This window comes from Ornithorhynchus anatinus, chromosome 9 (assembly GCF_004115215.2).
Source record: "Ornithorhynchus anatinus isolate Pmale09 chromosome 9, mOrnAna1.pri.v4, whole genome shotgun sequence".
NCBI lineage: Eukaryota > Metazoa > Chordata > Mammalia > Monotremata > Ornithorhynchidae > Ornithorhynchus > Ornithorhynchus anatinus.
In genome coordinates, this window is record NC_041736.1 from 39,851,122 (window position 1) to 39,876,290 (window position 25,169).

Below are 25,169 nucleotides of genomic sequence, written 5' to 3' on the forward strand. Positions count from 1 at the left end.
TTATTTTCAAAGTGTTTTATGGACATTTACTAAATAGCCAACACAGAAAAGCCAAAATGAGGTACAACTTGCAAAATCCTAAAAAGGGAACCTGGAAAGTGGGCATTAAAAGAAAAATGTTAAAGGAAATCAAACAACCAATGACAATAGAAACACAGAAAACTGCAATGGTTTTTAGTCTCAATCTGTAAAAAATGCATTAGCTGTGATCAAATAAGTGGATCAGGACACACTTGGCTGGAAAAATAGAAAATCAAACATGGAAAATTTATGCTAAAGATCATTTAAAATAAACTGAATGTACTGAGGCACTTTAGCCCTTTCGCTCTTTAGAACATGTATTTCTTTGCTTAGGTCTCTACCTATCAATGGCCCAGATCATGGTGCTAAGCACTTGGGAGGGTACCATACAAGTAAAAGACACAGTTCCTGGATTTAAGAAGAAAGCCTCCTGGACGAAGTGGGATTTCAGAAATGCTTGGAAAATGGTGAGAGTTGTGGTAGGGAAGATTTTAAGAGGAAATAAGCTTCAGGCAGGAGAAAGGATATGAACATGGGGTTAAAGATGGGAGATTAAAGAATGAGACAAAGAGAGAAAGTGAGTTTGAGAGGAATGAAGAAGGCAAGCTGGAGTGGAGCAGGGAAGGAGAGCAGATAAGTAAGTGGGAGAAAGCTGATGGTATGCCTTAAAACCATTCCTCGATGGTTTCTTTCTTCTTATAGCAGAGAGAAATGGCTAACCTTTGGAGGTTTTTGACGAGTGGGGAGATGTAGGTAGAATGACATTTTAGAAAAATGATCTCGGCCACAGAGTTAAGTATGGACCGGAAAAGGGAGACTAATAAGGAGACTGACCCAATAGCCTAGTCAGGCAATGGCAAGCGCCTCGACCAAAATAGACAGTGGTTGGACATTTTGATGGGGAAGAAGGGGCAAATCTGGGAAATGTTATGGAGGAAAAACAGAAGAGATTTTTAGTCACAGACTGAATATGCAGGGTGAAAGACAGTGAGAAGAGAAGCACTTTATGGGCAGGGAATGTGCCTGTTAATTCTGTTTACTGTACTCTTCCAAGTGCTTAGCATAGTGCTCTAATCCCGGTTCCACCACTTGTTTCCTGTGTGACCCTGGCCAAGTCACTTAACTTCTCTGTGCCTCAGTTACCTCACCTGTAAAATGGAGTCTGAGACTGTGAGCCCCACGTGCATCATGACTGCGTCCAACCAGATTAGCTTGTATCTACCCCAGCACTTAATACAGTATCTGGCACATAGTTAGCACTTAACAAATACCACAATTACTATTTTTGCAGATGTGACTACCAACATGCCAGAGGGAGAGCTGCACGCACCCAGCAACTCCTTCACACCTCTCCTCCTCTCCCCACCCCAATCCCCCCTGAAGTGAGACCTGGAGTCCCTTCTTAACCAAATGAGACTGAAGCTAGCGTCAGTCAACCCGGGCCGGGCCAACACACGTTGGTCATGGGTTCTAAATCCGGCTCCATCACTTGCCAGCTGTGTGACTTTGGGCAGCCACTTAACTTCTCTGTGCCTCAGTTACCTCATCTGTAAAATGGGGATTGAGACTGTGAGCCCCACGTGGGACAACCTGATTACCTTTATCTGCCTCAGTGTTTAAAACAGTGCTTGGCACAATAGTAAGCACTTAACAAATACCATCATTACTGTTATCATTATTATTATTATTATTATGAAGCACGTGTCGAGCTCTGGTCCGAAGGATCTCATTCATGTTTCACACTGCAACTGAACCTGGCAGTCACTTGCACAGTAAGAGACACTGTTTGGCCCGGCGGGGGAGGGGGCGTTCTCCCCATTCATCACCAACACTGGATGAAACACTGCAAATGCTGAAATGTAGATTGACAAAAATGAGAGCTCCAAATAGAAAGCGTAATGTTAGAACTTTTGATTGTGCTAAAAAGAGGGGAAAAGTCACCGCTGCCTATTGACCGCCAATGAGATGTTGCAGAGTTGAGTTGATGAAGAACTGCCTTCTAGGAGAAATATTAAAGTGTAGGGTTATTCTTCCATTGGAAAACAATGCTGCTGAGGTTTGTGTTGTGTTGTGGATAGTGGAAGTGAGTGTTGTGGTGAGAATCTCTTGCACTCTGTGTCCATAAAAATGAAGTCCCGCACTCTTTCTGGCCTCTCTGACACTCGGGGAGCATTGTTCCGATACAGCGGAAAAGGATCAAGAGTTCTTTTGGCAGTAGTCGGGATGGCTTGTGCTAAATCATCCCCAAAGTATAATTTAAGCCAAGTGTAGTGACACAGGGACCATATGTTAATTGGCCGCCTTGCATTTACCCCAGTGCTTTGCACAAAGTAAGCACTTGATAATTGTTAGTAATCACAATCATAAAAAGAGTAAATAATCGTATCGTTCTGTCCCAGTTCACCCCAGGGAGGAAGACCTTAAGTGTCATTCCCTGGAAAGTGTGCACCGGTTGCCAAATCTTGTGGTCAATAGTTTAAACTTCCTCTCTGACACTAAACCTTTAACCTAAGTTGCAAACAAGCCACAAAATTTACTCATTCCATCAATGGTATCTATTGAGCGCTTCGGGTTCGCAGAACACTGTACTGAGTGCTTATTTCTTGAATTTCCCCTGACTGGTGGGAATATGAATGAATAGTGGAATGCCCAAAACATAAGCAGCAAGAGGAAGAAAAATCAAAGAGAACTGTATGAATTGGCCTCCCCAAAGAGTGGTAAGAGCACTACTAATTGTTCAGTTCCTGCTTCGTAAAGCACAGATTCAAGCTCTGGCAAAAGGACAATGCTTTAAAGGAGGGTGAAAGCAGCTTGCTTACAAACTGAGTAGCTATACTCAACTGCAAGCTCTTTGCAGGTTTATCATTATCTGGTTCCACCAAGTAGCCTTGAACCTAAATATTTACTTCTGCAGTTAACATGTTTTATTTAGTATACGTACAGTATATTCTATCACCAAACTCAGACCGACCCACTTCATTATTTCTCAGTTGTCTCTAAAGTGCAGCCACTGAAAGCACATTCTTGTAAGGGTAGGAGAAAGTCTCAAAATCCTGCTCCGTGGAAGCACAGCTGAAAATGGGGACAAGCCTGGAGGGTAGCCAGGGCTTCCAATGAATTCAATCTTTATCAGCGTTTCTCTAGCCTGGGGTGAGCTTCAAGCTTCGGAACCTTGTTTGAACACACAGTCTTGAGTGTGTGGCTTCTTGTTGTCATGCCGAGGGGGATCGGGCAGTCGTATGTGCTGTGAGAACACAGTTGTATCAACAGAAAGCTTGCAAAACCAAGATGGCAGAGGAACTGGGAAAGATATGAAGTTTAATGTGTGTGTGTGGGGGGGTGCAGGATGAGCAGGGTGAATGACAGGTAAGCTTGAGAATACTTCACTGCTTCTTTGAGACATAGTCTGAGCCTCAAGAGATGAGCCTGTCTACCTTGCTTCCTCTGAGAAAGGAGTATCGAAATCATTTTTGAGAGAACTGCATTGTTACCATGCTTCCAAACCCATAGTCCTAGTAGTAGGACAAGGAAAGTAATCTCACTTTCCAGCCAACTTCCTTCCACTTGACATTGAACTATTGCTAGCTAGTTGTGTATGTGTTACGCCACTTCCCAAAGTTGTACTGATGCTTTACTTTGTCCCAAGCTTACATCGAGGTGAACTGTTGTGATACCAAGCAGTCATAACCTCGCCACCCTCTGTCCAATATTCACTGGAACGAAAGTTTACCATATCCATTGATCCTCACATACAACTGTGTATTAAAACAGTGCCTCTTGCCACCAGAGTTTTTCACTTCTGGTGATCATACCTGACCGGTCAGGGTTTCATGATACAATTATTACAGATATATATATATACATATATATATATGACAGGGCTTCCAATGAATTCAATCTTTATCAGCATATATATATATATATATATATATGACATAAGAATGTAAGAAACGCCATTACTGGTTCAGACTGGTGGTTCATCCAAGGCCAAAATTCAGTGTCTTTTTTAATGGTATTTGTTTAGCGCTATGTGCCAGGTGCTAATATTATTATTAATCATATTTATTGGCACTTACTTTGTGCAAAGCACTGTAATAAGCACCGTTGACCAGTACTTTTAGGATCCTTAGAGAAACAGTGTGATGGCCACCCTTCTTGACATTCACAGTGTCCCTTTGAGAAGCAGCGTGGCTCAGTGGAAAAAGCACGGGCTTGGAAGTCAGAGGTCGTGGGTTCGAATCCCGGCTCTGCCACTTGTCAGCTGGGTGACTGTGGGCAAGTCACTTAACTTCTCTGTGCCTCAGTTACCTCATCTGTAAAATGGGGATTAAGACTGTGAGCCTCTCGTGGGACAACCTGATTACCCTGTATCTACCCCAGCGCTTAGAACAGTGCTCTGCACACAGTAAGCGCTTAACAAATACCAAAATACCAATACCTTTCTCGGTTTTCCCTGCTGAGGGATGGTCCAGAGGAAAGAGTACTGCTCTAGGACCCAAGAGACGTGGGTTCAAGGTCTGTTCTGAATAAAGCTGACAAAAGTAAGCAAAATCAGCACAGCATTTTGCAGTGTGCTGAAACCACATGGCTTTTTAAAATTGGTATTTGTTAGGCACTGTTCTAAGCATTGGGGCAGATACAAGCAAATCAGGTTGGACACAGTCCCTGTTCCACATGAGGTTCATTGTCTTTACCCACACTGTACAGATAAGGGAATTGAGGCCCAGAGAAGTGAAGTGACTTGCCAAAGGTCACACAACAGACAAGTGGTAGAACTGGAATTAGAACTCAGGTCTTTCTGCTCCCAGGACTGTGCTCTTTCCACCAGGCTGGGCTGTTTGATGCCACCCAGACCAGAGGCAGCTGTCAGCACATGGCTCTGTCCAGGTCATCCCATCACTTCAGGACCCAAGGGAAACCCAAAGCTGTAGGTGTTCAACATCAGGGGGACAAAGAGTGGGATTTATTCATCTCTTCAGAGGAAAAAACTCACTTTTGAACTAAAATCAATCTATGGTATTTATTAAGCGCATACTAAGTGCAGAGAGTTTTTCATTTCCCTTGGTTTCTTCATTCTTTTTACTTTGTAGGACAATACTCTACCATGATTATGTGTGTAGGGCTCTGTGTCAAATGTCTCTACTACCCTTTGCTAACCAGTTCCTCATCTTGGAACGTAGAGATCTTTTTGCATCTTGCTATGCTAGTACACTCTGTTGTTCACTAAATAAAATACTTTTATTTTAATGTCTGCCTCCCCCGCTAGACTGGAAACTAGTCTCCTTGTGGGCAGGGACCACGTCTACTATCTCTGTTATAGTGTATTCTCCCAAGTATAGTGCTCTGCATTCACTAAGTGTTCAATAAAAACATTGACTGATTGATTGATTCACTAACTCCGGAAGCTTTGTGAGACACTAAGAGAACAGTGGCTATATAAGTAACTCTAAAGTTCCAATGAACCCACATCTGGCTTAAAATTCAATAGCTCAGTCTCTTCTCACAGCAAACCCCATCTCTGCAAACCAACACTAGCACGTACTGGTTCACAATTTCATATCATAAACGCTTCAGTTCTAGAAAAACAGTTCTATATCTGCATCCTGACCCATTCCAATGGTGAGAGAGCCACACTGGATTACTGAATTACTGTTCTTCATTAATTCTGAAAAGCATCAATTGGCTTTGGAAGAGAGCACTTCCTGCCCTTTTCAAATAAATGATGGACTATATTTAGTAGAGGGAATTTTGTCTTTGCTCATGAGAGGTCATGACAACATTATTTTTGCTGAGAAGTGAGGTGAGGTCTTTTGAGTTTGGCTAAGGATGTGCTAGTTCGTAGAGCGTGAAGCAAATCTGAGGTAGGTGTCACTGTAACTTGCAGCAATCTAATGAAAAGGTTGGCTATTACGCAGTACGATTTCCAGTTACATGCATTCCTTCAGCATCCACTGATAGAGGTAATTTTTCATGGTATTTGTCAAGTGCTTACTCTGGGCCAGGCAATGTAACAAACACGGGGTGGATAGAAGCTAATCATGTTGGACACGGCCCTTGTCCCACATGGGGGCTCTCGGTCTGAATTCCCATTTTACAGATGAAGTAGCCGAGGCACAGAGAAGCGAAGTGATTTGCTCAAGGTCACACAGCCGGCAACCGGCAGAGCCGGGATTAGAACCCAGGTGCTTCAGATTCCCAGGCCCGTGCTCTATCTACTAGGCCACACTGCTTCTCAAGGATTTGCTCCTTCCTAAGGGAACAGTCGATCGGTGAACATCACTAGGGCATATTTTCCTTTGGAATGTAATTTCCTTGCTACTTCAGAACGGCAAAAGTAAATTCAAATGGACTGCTATTGCCATTTCCAAATAAGAGCTGAGTCACAGGTACCTTGATGCTGGGACTGCAGACAAAAGTGGGTGATTCACATCTGTAAAATCCCAAGCGAAAGTACCAACAGACCCCTTGCTTAGTCATCCTTTGTTTGGAAGCTGGGTTCATGAGCTCTGTAAACTATAATAAGGGATCTAGCTTTTTACCATCCCTTTATTCCTTTCTAAACAGTACAAATTACAGCTCTAAAAATAACTTCATCTACGTAAATGAGTCACTTCACCTAACAAGCTCCCACAAGTCATCCGGCTAAATCTGAATATTTACTTGTGACGGTACAAGTCCTGCTGTCATTAATCTCAACTTTTGAAACCAGAATTTGGTGTGGATGGAGTGAGGGTGGAGAGGAGGAGGATTCTGTTAGATATTCCAAAGGAAATGTGGTTTTACCCTTCTCTCTTCAAAAGACAAAAGTTCCCTAGGACAGTTTTTCATCAACTGAGAACAGTAAAATATTAAAATCTAGGCTTCAGTAAATTCAAACATTTTGCCATTTCTCCAATGATTTATGCCCCACTTTCCTGGAAAGTGAAAGTTGGGACTCCCACAGAACCTCACATTATGGAAAACTCATATTCTAGTTCTCCTCCCAGCATGACCTACTTGACAGAGCACGGGGTTGGGAGTCAGAGGAGCTGAGTTCTAGTCTTGGCTCTGCCAATTGCTAGCTGTATGACCTTGGGCAAGTCACTTAACTTCTCTATGCCTCAGTTTCTCCAACTGCACAATGGGAATTAAATTCTACTCCCTCCTAGCTAGACTGTGAGCTCCATCTGGGGCAGGGGCTTGACACATAGTAAGCCTAACAAATACAACAATAATAACACTAATAATCAAAATAAAAATAATAATGTCTAATGCCCTGTGTGCATACATTTCCTTCCAACACCGCATCCCGCTGTATCCAGCAGTCAGGCATTGTGGGAAGAACATTGCTTAATTCGGCTGTTGTGCTCTACCCGACACGATTTGGCAGCACTTAAGGGCATTTCGATGAACAGCAGGCATCTGCTTCCTTGGGCACGGGTGCAGACCACCTGACTCCGGGCTCCCAAATAAGCTGGTGGAGATACCCAAGAGGACAAATATATACTTAAGATCCTACTCTCATTTTTTAAAATAAATAAAAATAATAGAGTCTTGGCACACCTTAGCCAAGGATCACTTTAAATAATACAGATTTCTCAAAGCTATATACTGCTACATTGAGTGGTGTGGCCTAGTGGAAAGAGCATGGGCCTGGGAGTCAGAGGATCTGGGTTCTAATCCCAGCTCTGCCACTTGTCTGCTTTGAGACCTTGGGCAAGTCACTTTTAATTTCTCTGGGCCTCAGTTCTCTCATCTGCAAAATGGGGATTCAATACTTATTCTCCCTTCTACTTAGACTGTAAGCCCCTTGTGGGACCTGCTTATCCTGTTTCTACCCCAGTGCTTAGTGCAGTGTTTGGAACATAGTAAGCACTTAACAGACACCACAATTATCATTATTATTAAGGGTAAATGGAGAGAAGCAGTTGGAGGAGAAGTAATGAACTGATAATCCCAAACCAACTTCTCTCTGTGGAAATGGCTGTCCAAGTTGTAACTAATCTTGTTTGTCTCAGATCAACCTTACTGGGCACATGACAAAGCTGCATGGAAAAAAACCAACAACAATCTTTTTTCCTGAGAAATTATTGCTGTTGAAAATAATCAGTCAATATATGTGGGTTATTGTACTATTTTTGGTTAAGGAAGACCTAGAAATCCATCCCCATAGGCAAATACTTAATCATTAAATGAAAGCACATTATTATTTTTCATCTGTTGTGGGCAGAATGTACTCTACGCTGTTCTTGGGATAGAAAAAGGCTATGTCCTCATGGAGATCACAGTTTCATAATAGGAGAGGTGAATTACTGTAATGAAATATGAAAAGGAAACTTACAAAACAGACTGCAATACACCTAGCCCTCTGAATGGGGTGAAGAGGCTCTGATCCATGATGCTCTTAGAGTGGACATTTCTATTCAAATTCATTCGTAAAAATAATTTGCCAGTGCTGTTTGGGAGTCTCCCTTGGGCAGATGAAAATGTGTGGCAAACATTTTCTAGTTTCCAGTGACATTTTAAGAGTCACTGAAGGCATAATTTGCCCAAGTAAAAGCCCTGAAAGTTTGTTATAAAGTCTGGCTGCTCACTTCTCTGCTGTTAATCCTCTCCAATGAGAGTTGAGCGGGAGACAGGAAGTCTCTGCCTCCTGGGTACATTGAGCCCTGCTCTGTCCACTAGGCCATGTTTTTTAGTGTGGAAGTCCATTGTTTGGAATTATTTGATGCGGCAGGAAGTGGTGCTGGTGATTCAGCGGATATCTCCAGCACACTTTGGTACTGACCTTAACCTCTGTTCAAGGTGAAGGAGAGGAGGGAGTCGAAGTCAGAGAGTTTTGAAAATCCTCCAGGATTTCATGTGGGTAAATCATTTTTCCCTTCTAGCCCCCAACTTCAGAGGCCCAGAGCAGTTCATAAGAAATGACCACCAGATTCATAACAGGATACAAACATCGCCCAAATATTCTTTTTACACATCTGCTGATTTGGATATGATTTACATTCCAACACTTTGTGCAAATTCATCGGCCTTGGAAAATACAAATGATGAGTGGGATTCTACAATGATTTTACACAGTTGTAGCACTTTAAGACAATACTCTGCTATTACATCTTATAATTCCTATCAGGGTGGACTCATTTACTCCTTTGGAACTAATGTGATTTATGATGCTTTACTTGGTAATAATTAGTCTGGTGATTGTGCTTAATTAAGCAAATACAGCAACAGCCAAACATGTAAGATGACATTAAAAGAATCACTGAGTCCCTTGGGTGGATTGATTGCTTTAGCTCAGAAGAGTAGAAAAGGAAGTTGAATTTAGTTAGGTAATAACATTTGAACCAGTGTCTTTTTTACCAAAAAAACCCAAAAACCAAAAACCACCACCCTCCACAAAACCAAAAAAAAAAATCATCAAAAGATAACTCTAATAACTGTGAAAGTCCGCCTTTCCAGAAATGGTTCTCTTGAGGCAATTTATAAATTTAAGCCCCAAAGACAGAACTGGAAGGAGGAATACAGCAGGTTGAAGCGTTTTCTTTTCAAGCATTTTCATCACTTCTTATCCAGTACAGTTAATCCGATTAGGGCTGGGATCATCAATGGGATTTATTGAGCACTATGAGCAGAGCACTGTACTAAGCACTTGGAAGAGTACAATACAACAGAGTGAACAGACACGTTCCCTGCCCACAACGAGTTTACAATCTAGAGGGATAGTATTTTAGGTAATTATTTATATTGGTAAACAGCTTGGATTTCTTTTTTACTGCTTCTAAGTCATTGTTTATATCCATAAGTGTGTCTTTTATGAGCTTTAAGCCTCTAACTTTATAAGATGGCAGATAAGGTAGAAAGCTTATTAAACAAAAACTCCACCAAGATGACAAATAAAGAACTAGGAGTGGTCCCATTTCACCTCGTCTCCACCCAACTTTTGGACAGAAGCTGCATTTCCCATTCACAAAGGATTTGCCTGCTGTCTAGCAGGTGACTCTAATATTTCAAGAACGGCTGGAGTGCAGAAGACTGGAAGGAAAAAAAAATAAAAGATCAATTCCGGATTAGACGTTTCTCTGAAATGAATGATTCTGCACGAGTAGTACTGAATGTTCCTGGGTGGCCCCAGACCTAAATTCTCCCTGTTACTCTAACATGCCTTGATATTTATCTATGGCTTGACCGATCGTATTTTTCGTTAACAGCGGTCCGTTTGGTTGGAAAGGTGGCCTGACTCACTCGGTATGTATTGAGCACACAAAATCTCCTGCAGTGGGTGGGGATTAGAAATACAGACTACTTCTGTTTTCGAAGAAAGAACAGCAACAAAAGAGCATTCTTGATTACTTCCAGACGGTCCACCCACAGGAGATAAGTGATGTACTGAAAAGGTTGTAACTGTGGGATCACGATGGGTTTTTCTGAGGTTTTGTTTTGTTTTTGACTCAGTCTAAACCGATGTGAAGTGTTTAATAGGTATGTTGGTTGCCCTGGATGTTGGTTGCATGCACCTGTGGAGATAACTACATAGCAATTATGTCTTTTTACAAGTCTCTGCTTTTGTTCTTTGAAATGTTACATTTGGTCATGTCTCTGTAGGCACAAGATACTTTTAAAGTGACAGAGGGCTTAATAAATCAGAAGTGTATGAAGTGGTTTTTATCTTGAAGGACCCCAAATTCATGATAGGCCCTATCCAGATCTGCTGAAATACAATCAAGTCTGGTGTGGAAATGGGGGTTGGAGACTAGAGGGAGGAAAAAAAAAAACAACTACATCTAATCATTCTGAAGCCGCAGTTGAAGAATTTCTAGGTAAATTGATCAGTTGAAACTTCAGAGGGAGTTTAAGGAGACCGTGTACAGTTGTCTTAGGGAGAGATGATATGATTCCAGTTTGGCACCCTCAGAAAGGAACCCAGCATTGCACATTGTTTAAATTGCCCAAACTGAAGTGGTTCATTGGCATCTGCCAAGCAATACCTCCTCCTACATTCTAGGAAATAGATTCAGAACTGACCTTGGTTAAGTCACTCAAACTTCTCTGTGCCTCAGTTTCCCCATCTGTAAAATGAGGATTCAATACCTGTTGCCTCTCCTACTTAAACTGCGAGCCTATGCGGGACAGAGGCTGCATTTGACATGATCAACTTGTATCTACCACATAACTCAACAAATACTGATATCATCATCGTCATAGCCACTATTATTGATGCACAAGAAAAAGGGGCCACAGCTAAAGAGTTACTTAGCATATGTTTATAATTAGATGGCTATGCCAAGGTGTTTTTAACAAAATAGACTTAAAACTAGTCATGAGGTATAAGGAAGAATTTCCTGATAATAATGGTTACCAGACTCTAGGACAAGTAGCTAAGGGAGACTGGTATCTCCTTCGTTGGAAATCTTTATGATGCCCTCATTAGCATATCAGAAGGGAAAGTAAGAAATATTACCGACAACAGTTAAGGATGTTAAAAGACTCGATAAGGGCTTGGATTCAGGGATGATAAGCCCATGAAGCATTTGTAAAAGGAAAAGTTAGGGATGTTAGCTCACTGTGGGCAGGGAATGTGTCTACCAACTCTGTTGTACTGTACTCTCCCAAGGGTACATTTGTGTACAGTGCTCTGCACACAGTAAGCGCTCAATAAGCAGGATTGATGATGATGTTAGATAATATATTCCAAATATTAGGCTGCCTACCAAGACAGGTGATTGGATTCCTGCTCCTTCATCCAGGCTCCTTGTAGATGGGGATTGTGTCTACCAACTCCGTTGGATTGTATTTCGCCAAGCGCTCAACACAGTGCTCTGCACACAGTAAGGGCCCAATAAATACCACTGATTGACTAAATGATTATTGGTCTGGCTGACCCAGGACAGTATTTCTTATGTTTTTCTGAAATTTTTTGGCTAGGCATGGGTGAGATAAGGTTTACCTAGGGTTGGTGGATGGGGCTGTATGACTTCAAGAGGGCTCCTTCTAGCCAGCCCTGTGCCTCTATCATTTCATATAATAGCATTTGTTAAGCACTTACTAAGTCAAGCACTGTTCTAAGTGCTAGGGTAGACACAAGATAATCAGGTTGAACACAGTCCCTGTCCCAAATGGGGCTCACATTCTTAATCCCCATTCTACAGATAAGGTAACTGAGGCCCAGAGAAGTGAAGTGACATGCCCAAGGTCTCAGAGCAGACAAGTGGCAGAGCCAGGATGAGAACCCAAGTCCTTCTGACTCCCAGGCCCATGCTCTATCCACTAGGCCATGCTGCTCTCTTCTATAATTTGGTCAACTTGAAATTCAAGTACATATGGTTATTTTCAAAAATACTGAGGCCAATTCTTCACCTCACTCCATCCCTGTATTGGTCAGCCAACATGAGGAGCTTCCTCTTCCTCTCTGCACATCAGCTCTCACCCTGGGGCAGTTTCTTATCCTTTTCCAACTAGATTACATATTAGCCTTCTCGCTGGTCTCTTGAGCCTCTTCCCTTGCCAGTCCAAACTACGCTCAGTGACCCAGATCATCTTTCTAAAATGCAATTCAGTGCACGTCTCTCACCACTCTTCAGAACCCGCCCAAATTTATCTCTCTCTGCCTCAAGCAGAAATTCCTGATCAGTGGCTTCAAGGGACTCAAATCAGCTTTCCCTCACTTGCCTATCAATTCTCCATTCACACCAAACTACAGTCGTTTTCCTAATCCTCTTAAAAACCTACCTTCTCCAGGCACCATGCCCCAACAATTAAACCTAGGGCATTACTAGCCAAAAAAACAATTTTAGCACTGATGTGGAACTGAATTCAAATGAATTTACATGTTTTATTCAAAAAGGTAGTGTACCATATTTCTACTACCAGCAGGTGTGGCATTGTTGTTTGTCCTATCTCCAATATTTGTCAATAATGTGTATCTTTCTGCTTCCTCTATTATATTGCCAGCATCTGGAAGCCAGGGACTCTTTTCTACTTTTATTGTACTCTCTCAAGCAGTTAACGCAATGTTCTGCATACAGTAGGTACTCAGATACCACTAAATGATGAAAATGGATTTGACATTTCCACTTTTTTCTCCCATTATATGAAGTTTGTAAATAAACCTAACAAACTCATGAAATGCAATGATCATTATTCATTGCATTTGTTAAGTGCTTACTTTATGACTAATACTGTGTTAAGCACTGGAGAAAGGTACACAGATAGTGACTCAGACTCCTCACTGAACCTCAATCTAGTCTTTCTCACCATCGACCCCTTGCCTACATCCTTCCTCCAGTCTGGAACACCCTCCCTTTTCATATCTGACAGAATCCCCATATCATATCATATCATATCATATCATATTATATCATATCACATCATATCATATATCATATCCACTCTCCCCACCTTCAAAATCCTCTAAAATCATAACTCCTCCAAGAGGCCTTCCCTGACTTCTCCATCTAAACCCATTGCTTCTGCAGTTGAGTCTGTGCCCCTTAAGCATTTTGATAGTCACTCCTCCTCCAGGCATGAAGCGATTTCATGTAGGGTGACGAGGTTAATCTGGATCAGTTCAGGAGTTACCAGTTGTAGGCATATTGTTTGGAAGAATCCCACTTGAAAAGCTGAAAAACAGAAATGATCCTTTTGTGGTGGTTTTCTGACGTCCCCGTGCTCTCTGGAATAATGGAAACAATGACTGATGTTGAAGTAAACTGTCTTTGAACATTACAGAGTGTGTAGACTCATTTGTTTACTTTGTGTCGATTCCACTGAGCCTGCAGTCTAAGACTATTCACCTCCCAGAAGAACTTTTTGAAGTTTCCAGTTCCCTTTGGCGAGAGAAAAACTGTTCATTATTTCATCTTGTAAATACAGTGCTCCATCTCTTTCCCACTGAATATGTTTTTACCTTATCATTCACAAGTTGCGGTAGAACAGTTTGAACTGAAGGATTTCATTACCCTATTCTTGCAACATAATACAGTTGCAAAGCCATTCTGTGTGACTTTGGTGAGACCACATTTCATTTCCGAGGTCTCAGTCAAAAATCAGGGATTTAGGCAAACATTTTGTAAATTCTTCTAATTCGTCTCCCGTAAGAGATGGTTCATAGCACAAATGAGATTTCCAATAGTTTGGCCAAATGGGACACGAGAAAGCCTAGGCTTTGCCAGAGAAGTTAAAAATATTTTGATTTCCTCTGGGAAGGGTTTGAGGGCTTACAAAACATTCAGAAGGGGCTTACAAACCAAAGGCAGTCACCAACACCATATGACCTTTAAGATATAAAGATGTATATTTTATCATGTCACACCTACAAGGATGAATGGAGAAATCCTCCAGTTTCTTGGGATCCTAGAGCTCAACATCTCTATCTGAAATTAGACCTCCCAAGTTCTTGCTACAGTGTTCTACACACATTAAGGGCTCAATAAATATGATTGATTGATTGATCTAGATCATGACGTTCAGGCTGATGGGATGCAGCATTACACATAAACTCAGTAAGACTGCCTATTATTCAGTGGCATTTTTCAGATGAAAAGAATTAGCCATAAGATTCTGACACAGGGGATAAATGGGTATAATAAACATGAGGCCAACTAAAATAAATACTCAATCCTTATTTTGGCAGGCTCACACCTCAGCTAGAAGATAGAGAGGGCTTTTGGGACTGGGGCTGATGGGAGATCCTAAACTGAATACAATCAAAAGAACTTCGTAGGGAGAAGCAGGAGGTAATGCTTTGAGGCTCCCTTTCCTCCCTGTTAGGCTGTGGGGTGCTCAAGGTTGGGGTGGGAGGGTGGGGGCGCTTCATTACCCGGTAGTGTTCTTCCTGCGAAAGGGGCAATAAGGTTGACAAGCTTTTAGATGAATATAAGACGTATACGCATTTGTCTGTACTTAGTTTTCAAACATGGTATTAAACCAGAGGTGGATGAAATGACTTATCTGTGACCGACAATCCATTCACATTCATGGGTGCTTTGCTTAATAATAATAATAATAATAATGTTGGTATTTGTTAAGCGCTTACTATGTGCTGAGCACTGTTCTGAGCGCTGGGGTAGACACAGGGGAATCAGGTTGTCCCACGTGGGGCTCACAGTCTTAATCCCCATTTTACAGATGAGGGAACTGAGGCACCGAGAAGTTAAGTGACTTGCCCAAAGTCACACAGCTGGCAAGTGGCAGAGCCAGGGTTCGAACCCATGACCTCTGACTCCAAAGCCCGTGCTCTTTCCAGTGAGCCATGCTGCTTCTCTGCTTCTTTGCTGCGGGTCTGCATTTCCCGCTTCCGCTTGCAGGGCCGTGTTAAGAGTGATGGAGGGCCAAACCAAGTGTTGGGGATGGGTTAGGGAAGAAAGCTTGAGGAATTCCTCTCCTGCTCTGCCTCTCAAGTTGGCTGCAAGCCAAAGAGCTGCTCTCTTACCTGGCTTTGAAGAGTAATTTAGTTCAGTATCCAGTAGAGCAGTGAAATGACAATAAAAGAGCTGTGAATTGCTCAGCCCAAAATATTAAAAGTGGAGCACCACGAGCGACTGCCCAGAGCCCAGAACCCCTAGAAATGAGGGGACCAACTGCAGGATGTCTTGCAAGTCTTAAGTCTGGCCCCTGGTATCCCAGTCTTCTTGAAGCCTCTGTTCAAGGAGAGGATTCCTTCTTCTGACTGCTGTATGCCAGGCTGCTCTCTCTGTAGCTGTCATCTCCTATCAGACCACTGTAATGTCATACTGCTTGAGACTGTGCTTCACTCTGCCCTTAACGTGTTCTCTGCCTTTCAATTAATCAATAGATGGTATTTATTGAGCACCTACTTTGTGCAGAGGACTGTACTAAGCACTGGGCCTTTTGGGCATTTTATATTTGCCCCTCCTTCAACCCCAGAGCACTTATGTCCATATCTTTATACATCATAAATTACATTTTTATATTCATGTCTATCTTCTTCCATTCTAGGCCGTAAGCTTATTGTGGGCAGAGATCTATCTGCTACTCTGTTGTACTGTACTTACCCAAGCACTTAGTTTAGTGTTCTGCCCATAGAAAGTGCTCAATAAATACCATTGTTTCATATGTTAGATATATGTTCATAGATATGTTCCCTGCCCACCTTTCTTACTTGAGCACCCTTCTACCAACCTATGTTGGACACATATTCAGCTAAAAAGTTGTTTTATGATGAACTTTTGTTTTCAGTGAGCTGACTGACCTCTTTGTTGATAAAGCACTCAATCAACTCACCTCATCCTACCTCACCTCACTGAACTTCTACTACAATCCAGCCCACCCACTCCACTCCCAATCTTGTCTATCTTGCTAGCGACCTCTTTTCCACCTCCACCCCCAACCTAGAACTCCCTGGCCCACCATATGTGCCAAACCACTACTCTCTCCACCTTCAAAGCATTATTAAGGTCGCATCTCCTTCAAGAGGCCTCCCCCAATTAAGTTCTCATTTTCCCGACTCTCGCCTCTGTGTCATCTATGCACTTGAATCCTTGACTTTTGGGCATCTGATATTCATCTCACCGCCAACCCCACAGCACTTATTTACATATATTTAAATTATATGTTAGTTATGTATTCATATTAATGTCTGTCTCCCCCTCTAGACTGTAAGCTCATTAAGGGCAGGGAATGGATCTAATTCTGTTGTATTCTCTCAAGCACTTAGTATTATGATCTGCACACAGTAAACACTCAATAAATACCACTGATTTACATACCTGATATTTGTTAAGAATGCCTCACAGATGCTACTGATAAAACTGCTAGAGAAACCAAGCATAATTGCCATCTGCGAGAAGTTCCAATCTCAGAGATATAAATACAAATATATAGATGGTTTAACGTCACCATAGTTTCCTGGGTCTGCAATTTGGTAATAAGTTTAATTCAGTATTGTCCAATTGTCCAATTGGGAAGCAGCGTAGCTCAGTGGAAAGAGCTTGGGCTTCGGAGTCAGAGGTCATGGGTTCGACTCCCGGCTCTGCCACTTGTCAGCTGTGTGACTGTGGGCAAGTCACTTAACTTCTCTGGGCCTCAGTTACCTCATCTGTAAAATGGGGATTAACTGTGAGCCTCACGTGGGACAACCTGATGATCCTGTATCTCCCCCAGCGCTTAGAACAGTGCTCTACACTTAACAAATATCAACAATTTTCTGCTAATCTCTCCAGAGTCAAACTGGTCATCTTAATTTTTTTTCCTCCTCTGTCTACAGGTTCATTACTGGAAAGTACCTTGCCTAGGTAGCAGAATTTGTGGAGAGCATCAAAATCTAAGTCGTTAAAAAAAACTCCTCATTTGTTGGGGGTAAGGCTGGTACAGAATTTGGATTTGGATTTAGTTCATAGAACTGTGCGGTTTCTGCAAACTGATTTACAATTCATGATTCTGCAACTGCTTCTTGATCAACCTCATCTCCTCCTAAGTGTGTGTGCCTCATGGGAGTAGAGTCATCAGCACACAACAGTTCCTGGATGACTGTCACAAAGACATTAAAAAAGGCTGAGTTGGGACCAACCCCTGGTGGATTGAAGCAGAGATCTTTCCCAGCAGTTCTGGGCCATTGCGGCCCGAACTTTGCGGGTGAAACCCTGTGATCCGCACCAGGAGCAAGAGGCCATTGGGAGACTGTAATGACCCCAACACAAAGAATAAATTAGCATCAAAAACTCAGGTAAAGTTACTCATGAACTATATCAGTACCACAAAAGTCAAGCCTGGTTAATGACTTCCTCTCAGTGAATGCAGAAAGGCTTCACTGAATGCTAATTTCTCTCCTTAGGATTTATATGTGAAAACACATGATTAAGTCTTAGAGCCCAAACCACTAAAATAATAGTTCCCATGACCTTTCATTGATCTGATAAACTCAGTTTAGTGACTATTTTAATCCAATAATTAAGTCTAAAAAAAAGCCATACTGTATTTTAAGGCAGGGCTCAAAAGCATACCTCGCCTCCCACTACCTGTTCACCTGATGTGGCGTTACTTCCCTTGCAGCATTTAAGCTCTTTGGAGAAACGGCATCACTGGCATACTATGATTGAGTTCCCAAGCTGCACTATTCAATAGAGACCACTAACATGCTAAGGGGCCACATGTTAATAACTTGAGGATTGAACATTTGATTTAAGAGGTTGAGAATCAAAATGACTTTAAGGAATTTGGTTTAAGAAAAAAGGAGTTTCATAACTACGCATATAGAAAGACACACACATATATGCAATCTTTCACTTTCAAAGGTGATTGATGGGTGTTTCCCAAATCCCCTTTTCCAGCTCCGATCCCCTAACTATTCTACAACACTGCATTCTTTTTGTTTCAAGGACTTCTCCACCTGGATATCCTGCCTAAAACTGAACTTTTCACCTTCCCACCTCAAGCCTCCTCCTAATTTTCACATCTCTGTTGATAATACTACATCCCCCTTGTCCTAAAAGCCTCAACTCTTCAGGAACACAGATGAAAGAGCTGAAGTGGCATCATACATATGTCATATAGATATATAAGATGTCATATAGTGTAATTCAGCATACCTGAATTACTCTGCATACCCAGATTACACGGCACATGTACTGGACAGAAACAAAAATGTGCATTTCTGTTTGGGAATGACTGGCTTCTTGCCAAGGAAAAGGATTCAGTTGTCCCTTTCCTTCCCTGAAGTCCTAGTCTTGGTATGGGAAGAGGGGCAGGTACCTATTTTTAGTTTTCCTTATGCTCAGACCCTGATACACTTGGGTGGGGGTGCAAGGTGGGGGTGGGGGGAGCGGGGAGGAGAGATGCTTGCCTGGGTCTCGTTTCCAATCTGAATGTAAATTAACAAGGACCCCCCCACCAAGGGTCCCTTCTATGCTGATCTCCACGTGGAAGGGGAACTATTTTAGCCCTTCTTCCACCAAGAAATTGGGGCTGCAGAAAATGGATCATCTATATTATCAGGGAGAAGAAACAGTAATTCTGCTAGTGCAGAGTGAATTTGATATTTATTCTAAGACAAAAGTATCTGTTTTCAATTATTAGGTTTGGAATGAATGCCTATGCCTCCCTCAACTGTTCCTTCAATTGAATCCTGCTATGAAATTCTGATTATTTCTAAAAAGCCATTTTGATATCATTAGCATTACATGTTGTCACGAGTAATCATCCATATTCATCTCAGCTCTGGTTCCATCCACCTCCATGGGAGTGAGAGGGAGAGTGGAATAGGAAAATTCTGAAGGGAGATTCCATCTTCCACCACCTGTGCTCTGCTCTTCTGCTCTGTACAATCCTGGCTACAGAGTCCAAATTCTTTGGGCAGTGCCGACTCTTCTCCCCAGGTGTCTGGGAAAGATTGTCCCCAAGCATCCACAGGGGCCCAGTCTGTATGTGAAGTGGGAGGCCTTAGCAATTGGTACACTATCAACCAAAACGAAAAATTTCAAGTTCTCAAGTGGATATTTTGAATAGAATTAACCGGCTGAGGGGTTAACTTCATTCTTTCATTCAATCGTATTTATTGAGTGCTTACTGTGTGTAGAGCAGCGTGGCTCAGTGGAAAGAGCAAGGGCTTGGGAGTCAGAGGTCATGGGTTCAAATCCCGACTCAGCCACTATCAGCTGTGTGACTGTGGGCAAGTCACTTCACTTCTCTGTGCCTCAGTTACCTCATCTGTAAAATGGGGATTAAGACTGTGAGCCTCACATGGGACAACCCGATTACCCTGTATCTACCCCAGCGCTTAGAACAGTGCTCTGCACATAGTAAGCGCTTAACAAATACCAACATTATTATTATTATTACTAAGTGCTTGGAATGTACAATTCGGCAACAGATAGAGACAATCCCTGCCCAACCACGGGCTCACAGTCTTAACTAAACTAATAAGGAGCAAATCAACCAGATAATTTCTGGGTTGTAGATCAAGCTATTGTACATGTTTAAGGTGGAAGACGTTTTTGCTGGCTCTTGAAGATACGCAGACAAGATCATTTTGCAGGTAGGGGCCATGAGAAGATGGAGAGAGAGTCTTATTGTTTCGGTGCCTCAGAGGGCAGTGATTAGTCCCTATCTCAATGCGAGGGAAACATTTTTCAAATACCAAGAAATTGGCAAGCTTTGACTGGCATGATTTTCAGGTTGGCATTTCATTAGCAACCCACTGAGGATTCTACAATAAAACACATGTCTTTTCTATGGCCAACAGATGAAAGACCACATTGCTTTACTCAGGAAGTGAATTTTCCGAGGATGGCTTCCGCAACATCTTCAGCGAGCAGCAAATTTCACCCTGTGGCAGACTGAATATTCAGTGAGGCAACAGTAAATCCGCAAACTCTGAACTGTAAGCCTTTGGGGATAGTTCGCACAGATTAAGCCATTTCTCATAATCAAGATAATTAATGATATTGAATGCTGATTTTTTTTTTTGTCATTCTACAAACCATTCTTTGGCTTGCCAGCCTTGAATTTTAGCTTTTGTGGACCTCATTATGTAAATGAGTTTCAAAGTTGGAACACAAACGTCAGGTGCTTCATATTAAGGGAAAATCATTTCCAGCAGGAACCGGAGACCAACATAAAAATATTTACCAACACAGCAAACAGAATAAATAGAATAACTGTACAATCGATCATACTTATGTACCTAAGTGCTGGGCCTCTGTATAAATAAATATGTAAATGTTACAGGTGGTTGATTCTGGACGTGAGTTGGGTTTGGAGAGTTAATAGGGAAAAGTCTGTGGGAGCAGGTGGGGTTTTGGGAGAACTTTCATGGAAGGGAGAGCTATGGTCTGTCGGATTTTGGCGGGGAGGGAGTTCTAGTCTGGTGGAGTGATTGTGAACGTGATGGTAATAATAATAATACTAATAATGATCATAATGACAGTATTTGTTAAGTGCTTACTATGTATCAAGCACTGTTCTAAGCATTGGGGTAGATACAAGGTAATCAGGTTGTCCCACATGGGGCTCATAATCTTAATTCTCATTTTACAGATGAGCTAACCGAGGCAAAGAGAAGTTAAGTGACTTGCCCAAGGTCACACAGCAAAGTGGCAGAGCCAGGACTGTCACTGAGGGGACAAAGGAGAATGAGAGTGAGCTACGGCTAGAAGGTTGGCTTGACAGGAACAAAGAGGGCAAGCTGGAGAGTAGTGGGTGAAGTGGAGTAATGCGTAAAATGGTGGAGCACCTTGAAGCCAATTGTGAGGAGTTTATGCTCGTGGCAAATGAAAATGGGAAGTTGTAAAAGGGATTTGGAGAGCAAGGAGATGTGAGATGTGCAATACCTCAGGATGATGATCCTTACAGCAGGGTACAGCATACATTGGAAGTGGGGGAGAGACTGGAGGGAGGCCATGATTAATCCAGTGGCAATGTGGGGAGACCCTGGACCACAGTGGTAACAGTCTGGGTGAGCAGAAATGAGCAGATGCAAAAAATGTTGTGTCGTAAGAACCGGGAGGATTTAGCAGTAGCTTGAATGCACTTGGATCTGTGACCTCTGGACATTTGATACTCACCCCCACCCCCAACCCCACATACATATGCTCACATAAAGTATATATTGTAAATTACTTATTCATTTATATTAATGTCTGTTTCCCACTCTGAGCTCGTTATGGGTAGCGGCTGTGTCTGCTAATTCTGTTGTATTGTACTCTCCTAAGCACGTAATACAGTGCTCTCTGCACAAAAAAATGATTGATCGATTCAAGTGTTTGACAGTTCCTGAGAAGGGCGCAAGGTATCGTGATAGATACAATTCTGAGCAGAGGAGACTTTCAAAGCAACAAGAAGAGGTACCAGCATTCTACAGTGAGTGGTTTGGCAGGAGCTGTCAAATTAGCGAATTACACTTCGCGGGGTTTCTTCATTGCTAAACATCACCGGGAATGAGAATTTACTCAGCTACCCCCAGAAACCTCACCATTGGCTAGCTAGGGGAAAACCCCACTGGACCTACATGGAAGGGCATGCCTCAACCCAAGGTTTTTTAGTTGATGTGATCTTACCTCAAGTGAAAGTACAAGCAGTAAGTGAACTAGAAAACCCAAAGTGATTCTGGATGAAAAGAGATTAGATTCCTCCATAGATGGGGTCAAAAAGGAAGAGTGCAGCTAACATAGCAGTACTTATTAGTTGTTTATATAGAATTTCGTTTCTGCAAGGGATTTCGCTTTTGGTTGCTATTGATTACCACAATCACACAAGGCAGGTATTCACTTTTAGTTTAGCACCTTTTTACATATGTCGTAACCGAAGTCCAACGAGGTTAAGATGAGTGATCTACCCAGTGTGGCTCCCTGAGTCAGCTGAGCCAGTGTGTTGGAGATTTGGTGGGAACCTTTTTTAAGAAAGCCATTTCTCCCCCAGAATAAGACAAAGGACCTGATAGAAAGAGTGGTCCAACTAACAGAATTCAAGATGCCGTTCTGCTGGTTCCTTTTAGAACTCAGCCCCTTTCAGAAATGGAACAAGAAAACTTTGATCAACCTTCTCTTTCCTTCCCTGAGTCAACCAGCCAGCCACTGTGGAAGGACAGATGACTTATTTCTTGCCCTGCTGAGGAGCTGAAGAAGGGCAGCCCCAATACCCAGGGCTTTCCCCTTCACACATTGGGCTCTCCCAGGGTCCTTTCTTGGAGAGGCCCATGTTGCATCTCCTGGGGAGCAGATAGGCAAGGGGTGGGTGGTGGTGATAGGGAGAGGAGAATGTAGGGTTTCCAGAGCAGGACAGCTTCTTTTTACAAGTGTGCCATGAAAGCGTCCACCTGGCCCTCACGTGGTCCGGCTACTGCAGGTGCTGTGTCCTGTTCAAGTCATAGATAGGAGAAGGAAGAAGGGGAAAATCAAAAAAGTACTGGAAAGGAGTAGAGAAAGAGAGGAATTTCTGAAATTGAACCTTAGATTGACCATGATTAGAAGCTGAGAAGTCAGTGATCCTCTGAGGGTAAAGGAGGTCAAGTGCCCTGATTTCTCTCTTTAGGAGGCTTAACATCTTGTTGTCTTTCTGATGGACAGTTCTTTTTGAGCTGCCTTGGGAACTTTTCTTTTCTAGGGAAATTGGATACAGAAAGCTAGTATCACCCCAGATCCGGAGCATAATAAGCTTTCACAGTAGCTGTCTGGGTTGGGGTTTGGAGGATCTTGGCCACAACTTGATGGCTGATTCTCTCTCAGTGAATCATATTAAAAAGTTCCTGGATTCAAACCCTTGCCCTGAAATCATACGTTAGGGATGACTCAATTGATCATTAGGGGCTTTTAAGCATCAGGGAACTGAGCAAGGGAGAGATTGTGATTCATCTACCAAGAGAAATTTGCATCGTAGCATCAGTTGAGGTCATTTGCATTTATCTCTGATGAGGAAAGAGATGCAAATGATCAAGCAGAGGAGGTGCAACACTCCTATCCCGGGACTGGGGCCAGAGTCACACGCTGGAATTTGAACATGACCCTTAGAGGCAACAAGATGTTTTGAAGCCGAACACTGGAAAGAACTCTGCAGACATAACCTTGTAAACACCTTTCTGCAAGTATCTCCTCATCTTCTCTATAGCTACACCTGAATTATGCAAATACTGAAGTAAGCAGAAACATGCTAGTACTAAATGGTTCACTATATAAGTCTAAGTACATAGATTTGCTTTAGATCATTTTGTGCTGAGGGCAAAAGGTTACTCACTGTGAACGAGAAAACAAAAATCTTTCCACATTAGCAGTAGGGTGAGTTTTGTGAAGCCTTCTGCATCGTATTCCACGACACCTCTGAAGAACACAAACGAGACAACAGACACACCGTTGATAACTTCAATCAAGCAACCCTCGGTAATAGCTTAACAGTGAAAGAACTAAATCTATGAGACCCGTAACAAGATGAAGAGGATATCTGAATGTTGTTAGGTTGCTAAATGTTGGGTGGCCTGGCATTATTTCCCAAGTTCTCTTTGCATATGCTAGGCAATCTGGAGAGTTTTATTGCTTTTGCAATCTTAATTAAAACTGAAAGGGGGGTTTTGCAGCCCCCAGACTCCAGGTCAGTGGATGGCTGAATTACCCAAGAACTATGGTTGTCTGTTCTTTTCTTTAAAACTTGCAGTGGGAGAGACTTCACAACTTGGCTAAGTAATTCATTTCAATTTTTTATCACCCTGTGGTTATCGGGAAGCTCTTATTATGTGCATCCCAAATCTCTCTCTTGGCTGGTTGACCTGGAGAAGAGTTAGCCAGCATTCTCCTACGAAGCCCTTCTTCTCTCTTGAAAAAAATAACTGTGACCCTCTTCCCTGAGAAGCAGTGTGGCCTAGTGGAAAGAGCTTGGACCTGGGAGTCAGAGGATCTGAGTTCTACTTTGCTGTGCGACCTTGGGCAAGTCACTTGCCTTCTCTGGGCCTCAGTTCCCTCACCTGCCAAATGGGGGTTCAATACCTGTTCTCCCTCCTACTTAGACTGTGAGCCCCTTGTGGGACCTGATGATCTTGTTTCTACCCCGGTCCTTAGTACAATGCTTGGCATGTACAGCTTAACAAATACCACAGTTATCATTATTATTATTAATTGCTCTTCTCTAGGCTACACAAACCCAGGTCCTATACTCTTTCTTCACATAATCTTATTTTCCAACCCTTTAACCATTTTTGATGACTTTCAGTAGATCCTTGAAATACGTCTTTCAAACTGGAAACGGTACTTGATAAGGGGTTGATAAGTCACAGGATGAATTCATGACACTTGCATGTCATACTCTTATCGATGTATCCCCAGATTGGGTTGGGCCTTTAAAGAAAACTAACAACATTATATTTTTATATCATTTTCAGCTTCTCGTCAACTCAGACCTTCAGGTCTTTTTCAGCTGTATTTGTGCCAAGTCAGTTTTTCCCCAGTCTCCATTTGGGTTGTTTGCCTTTTGGCTCTCAGTGGACTTCCTTGTACCTATCTCTTGACTTTCAGCCTGTTTTGGCAGGACCGTTTTTCAAACTGGCTTAGGTCACTCTGAATGTTATGCCTGTTTACCAAGTGTCAGCAACCTCACCCAATTTGAAATCATCTGTCGTCAAATCCACTACGTTACTGATTCCTTTGTCCCGATCGTTAATAAAGATGTTGGATAATTCTGGTCCTGGGTCCAATGCTTGTGGGAAACACCTCAACCTGTCCTCCCCATATTGT

General features: G+C 42.4%; 1 protein-coding gene across 5 annotated transcripts in view; it reads right to left on the reverse strand.

Annotated features, from left to right (window-relative positions):
- The window catches only part of BABAM2 (BRISC and BRCA1 A complex member 2), a 311,772-nt gene that overhangs the window by 36,942 nt on the left and 249,661 nt on the right, over positions 1–25,169 (reverse strand). For all 5 annotated transcript variants that reach the window (XR_003762063.2, XM_029072333.2, XM_039913076.1 and 2 more), the window contains one exon: positions 23,683–23,765. Coding sequence is in view for 4 of the 5 variants with exons in the window: in XM_029072333.2 (XP_028928166.1) it covers positions 23,683–23,765 (83 nt within the window). In the remaining variant the exon portion in view is untranslated. The remainder of the gene's footprint in view (positions 1–23,682; positions 23,766–25,169) is intronic.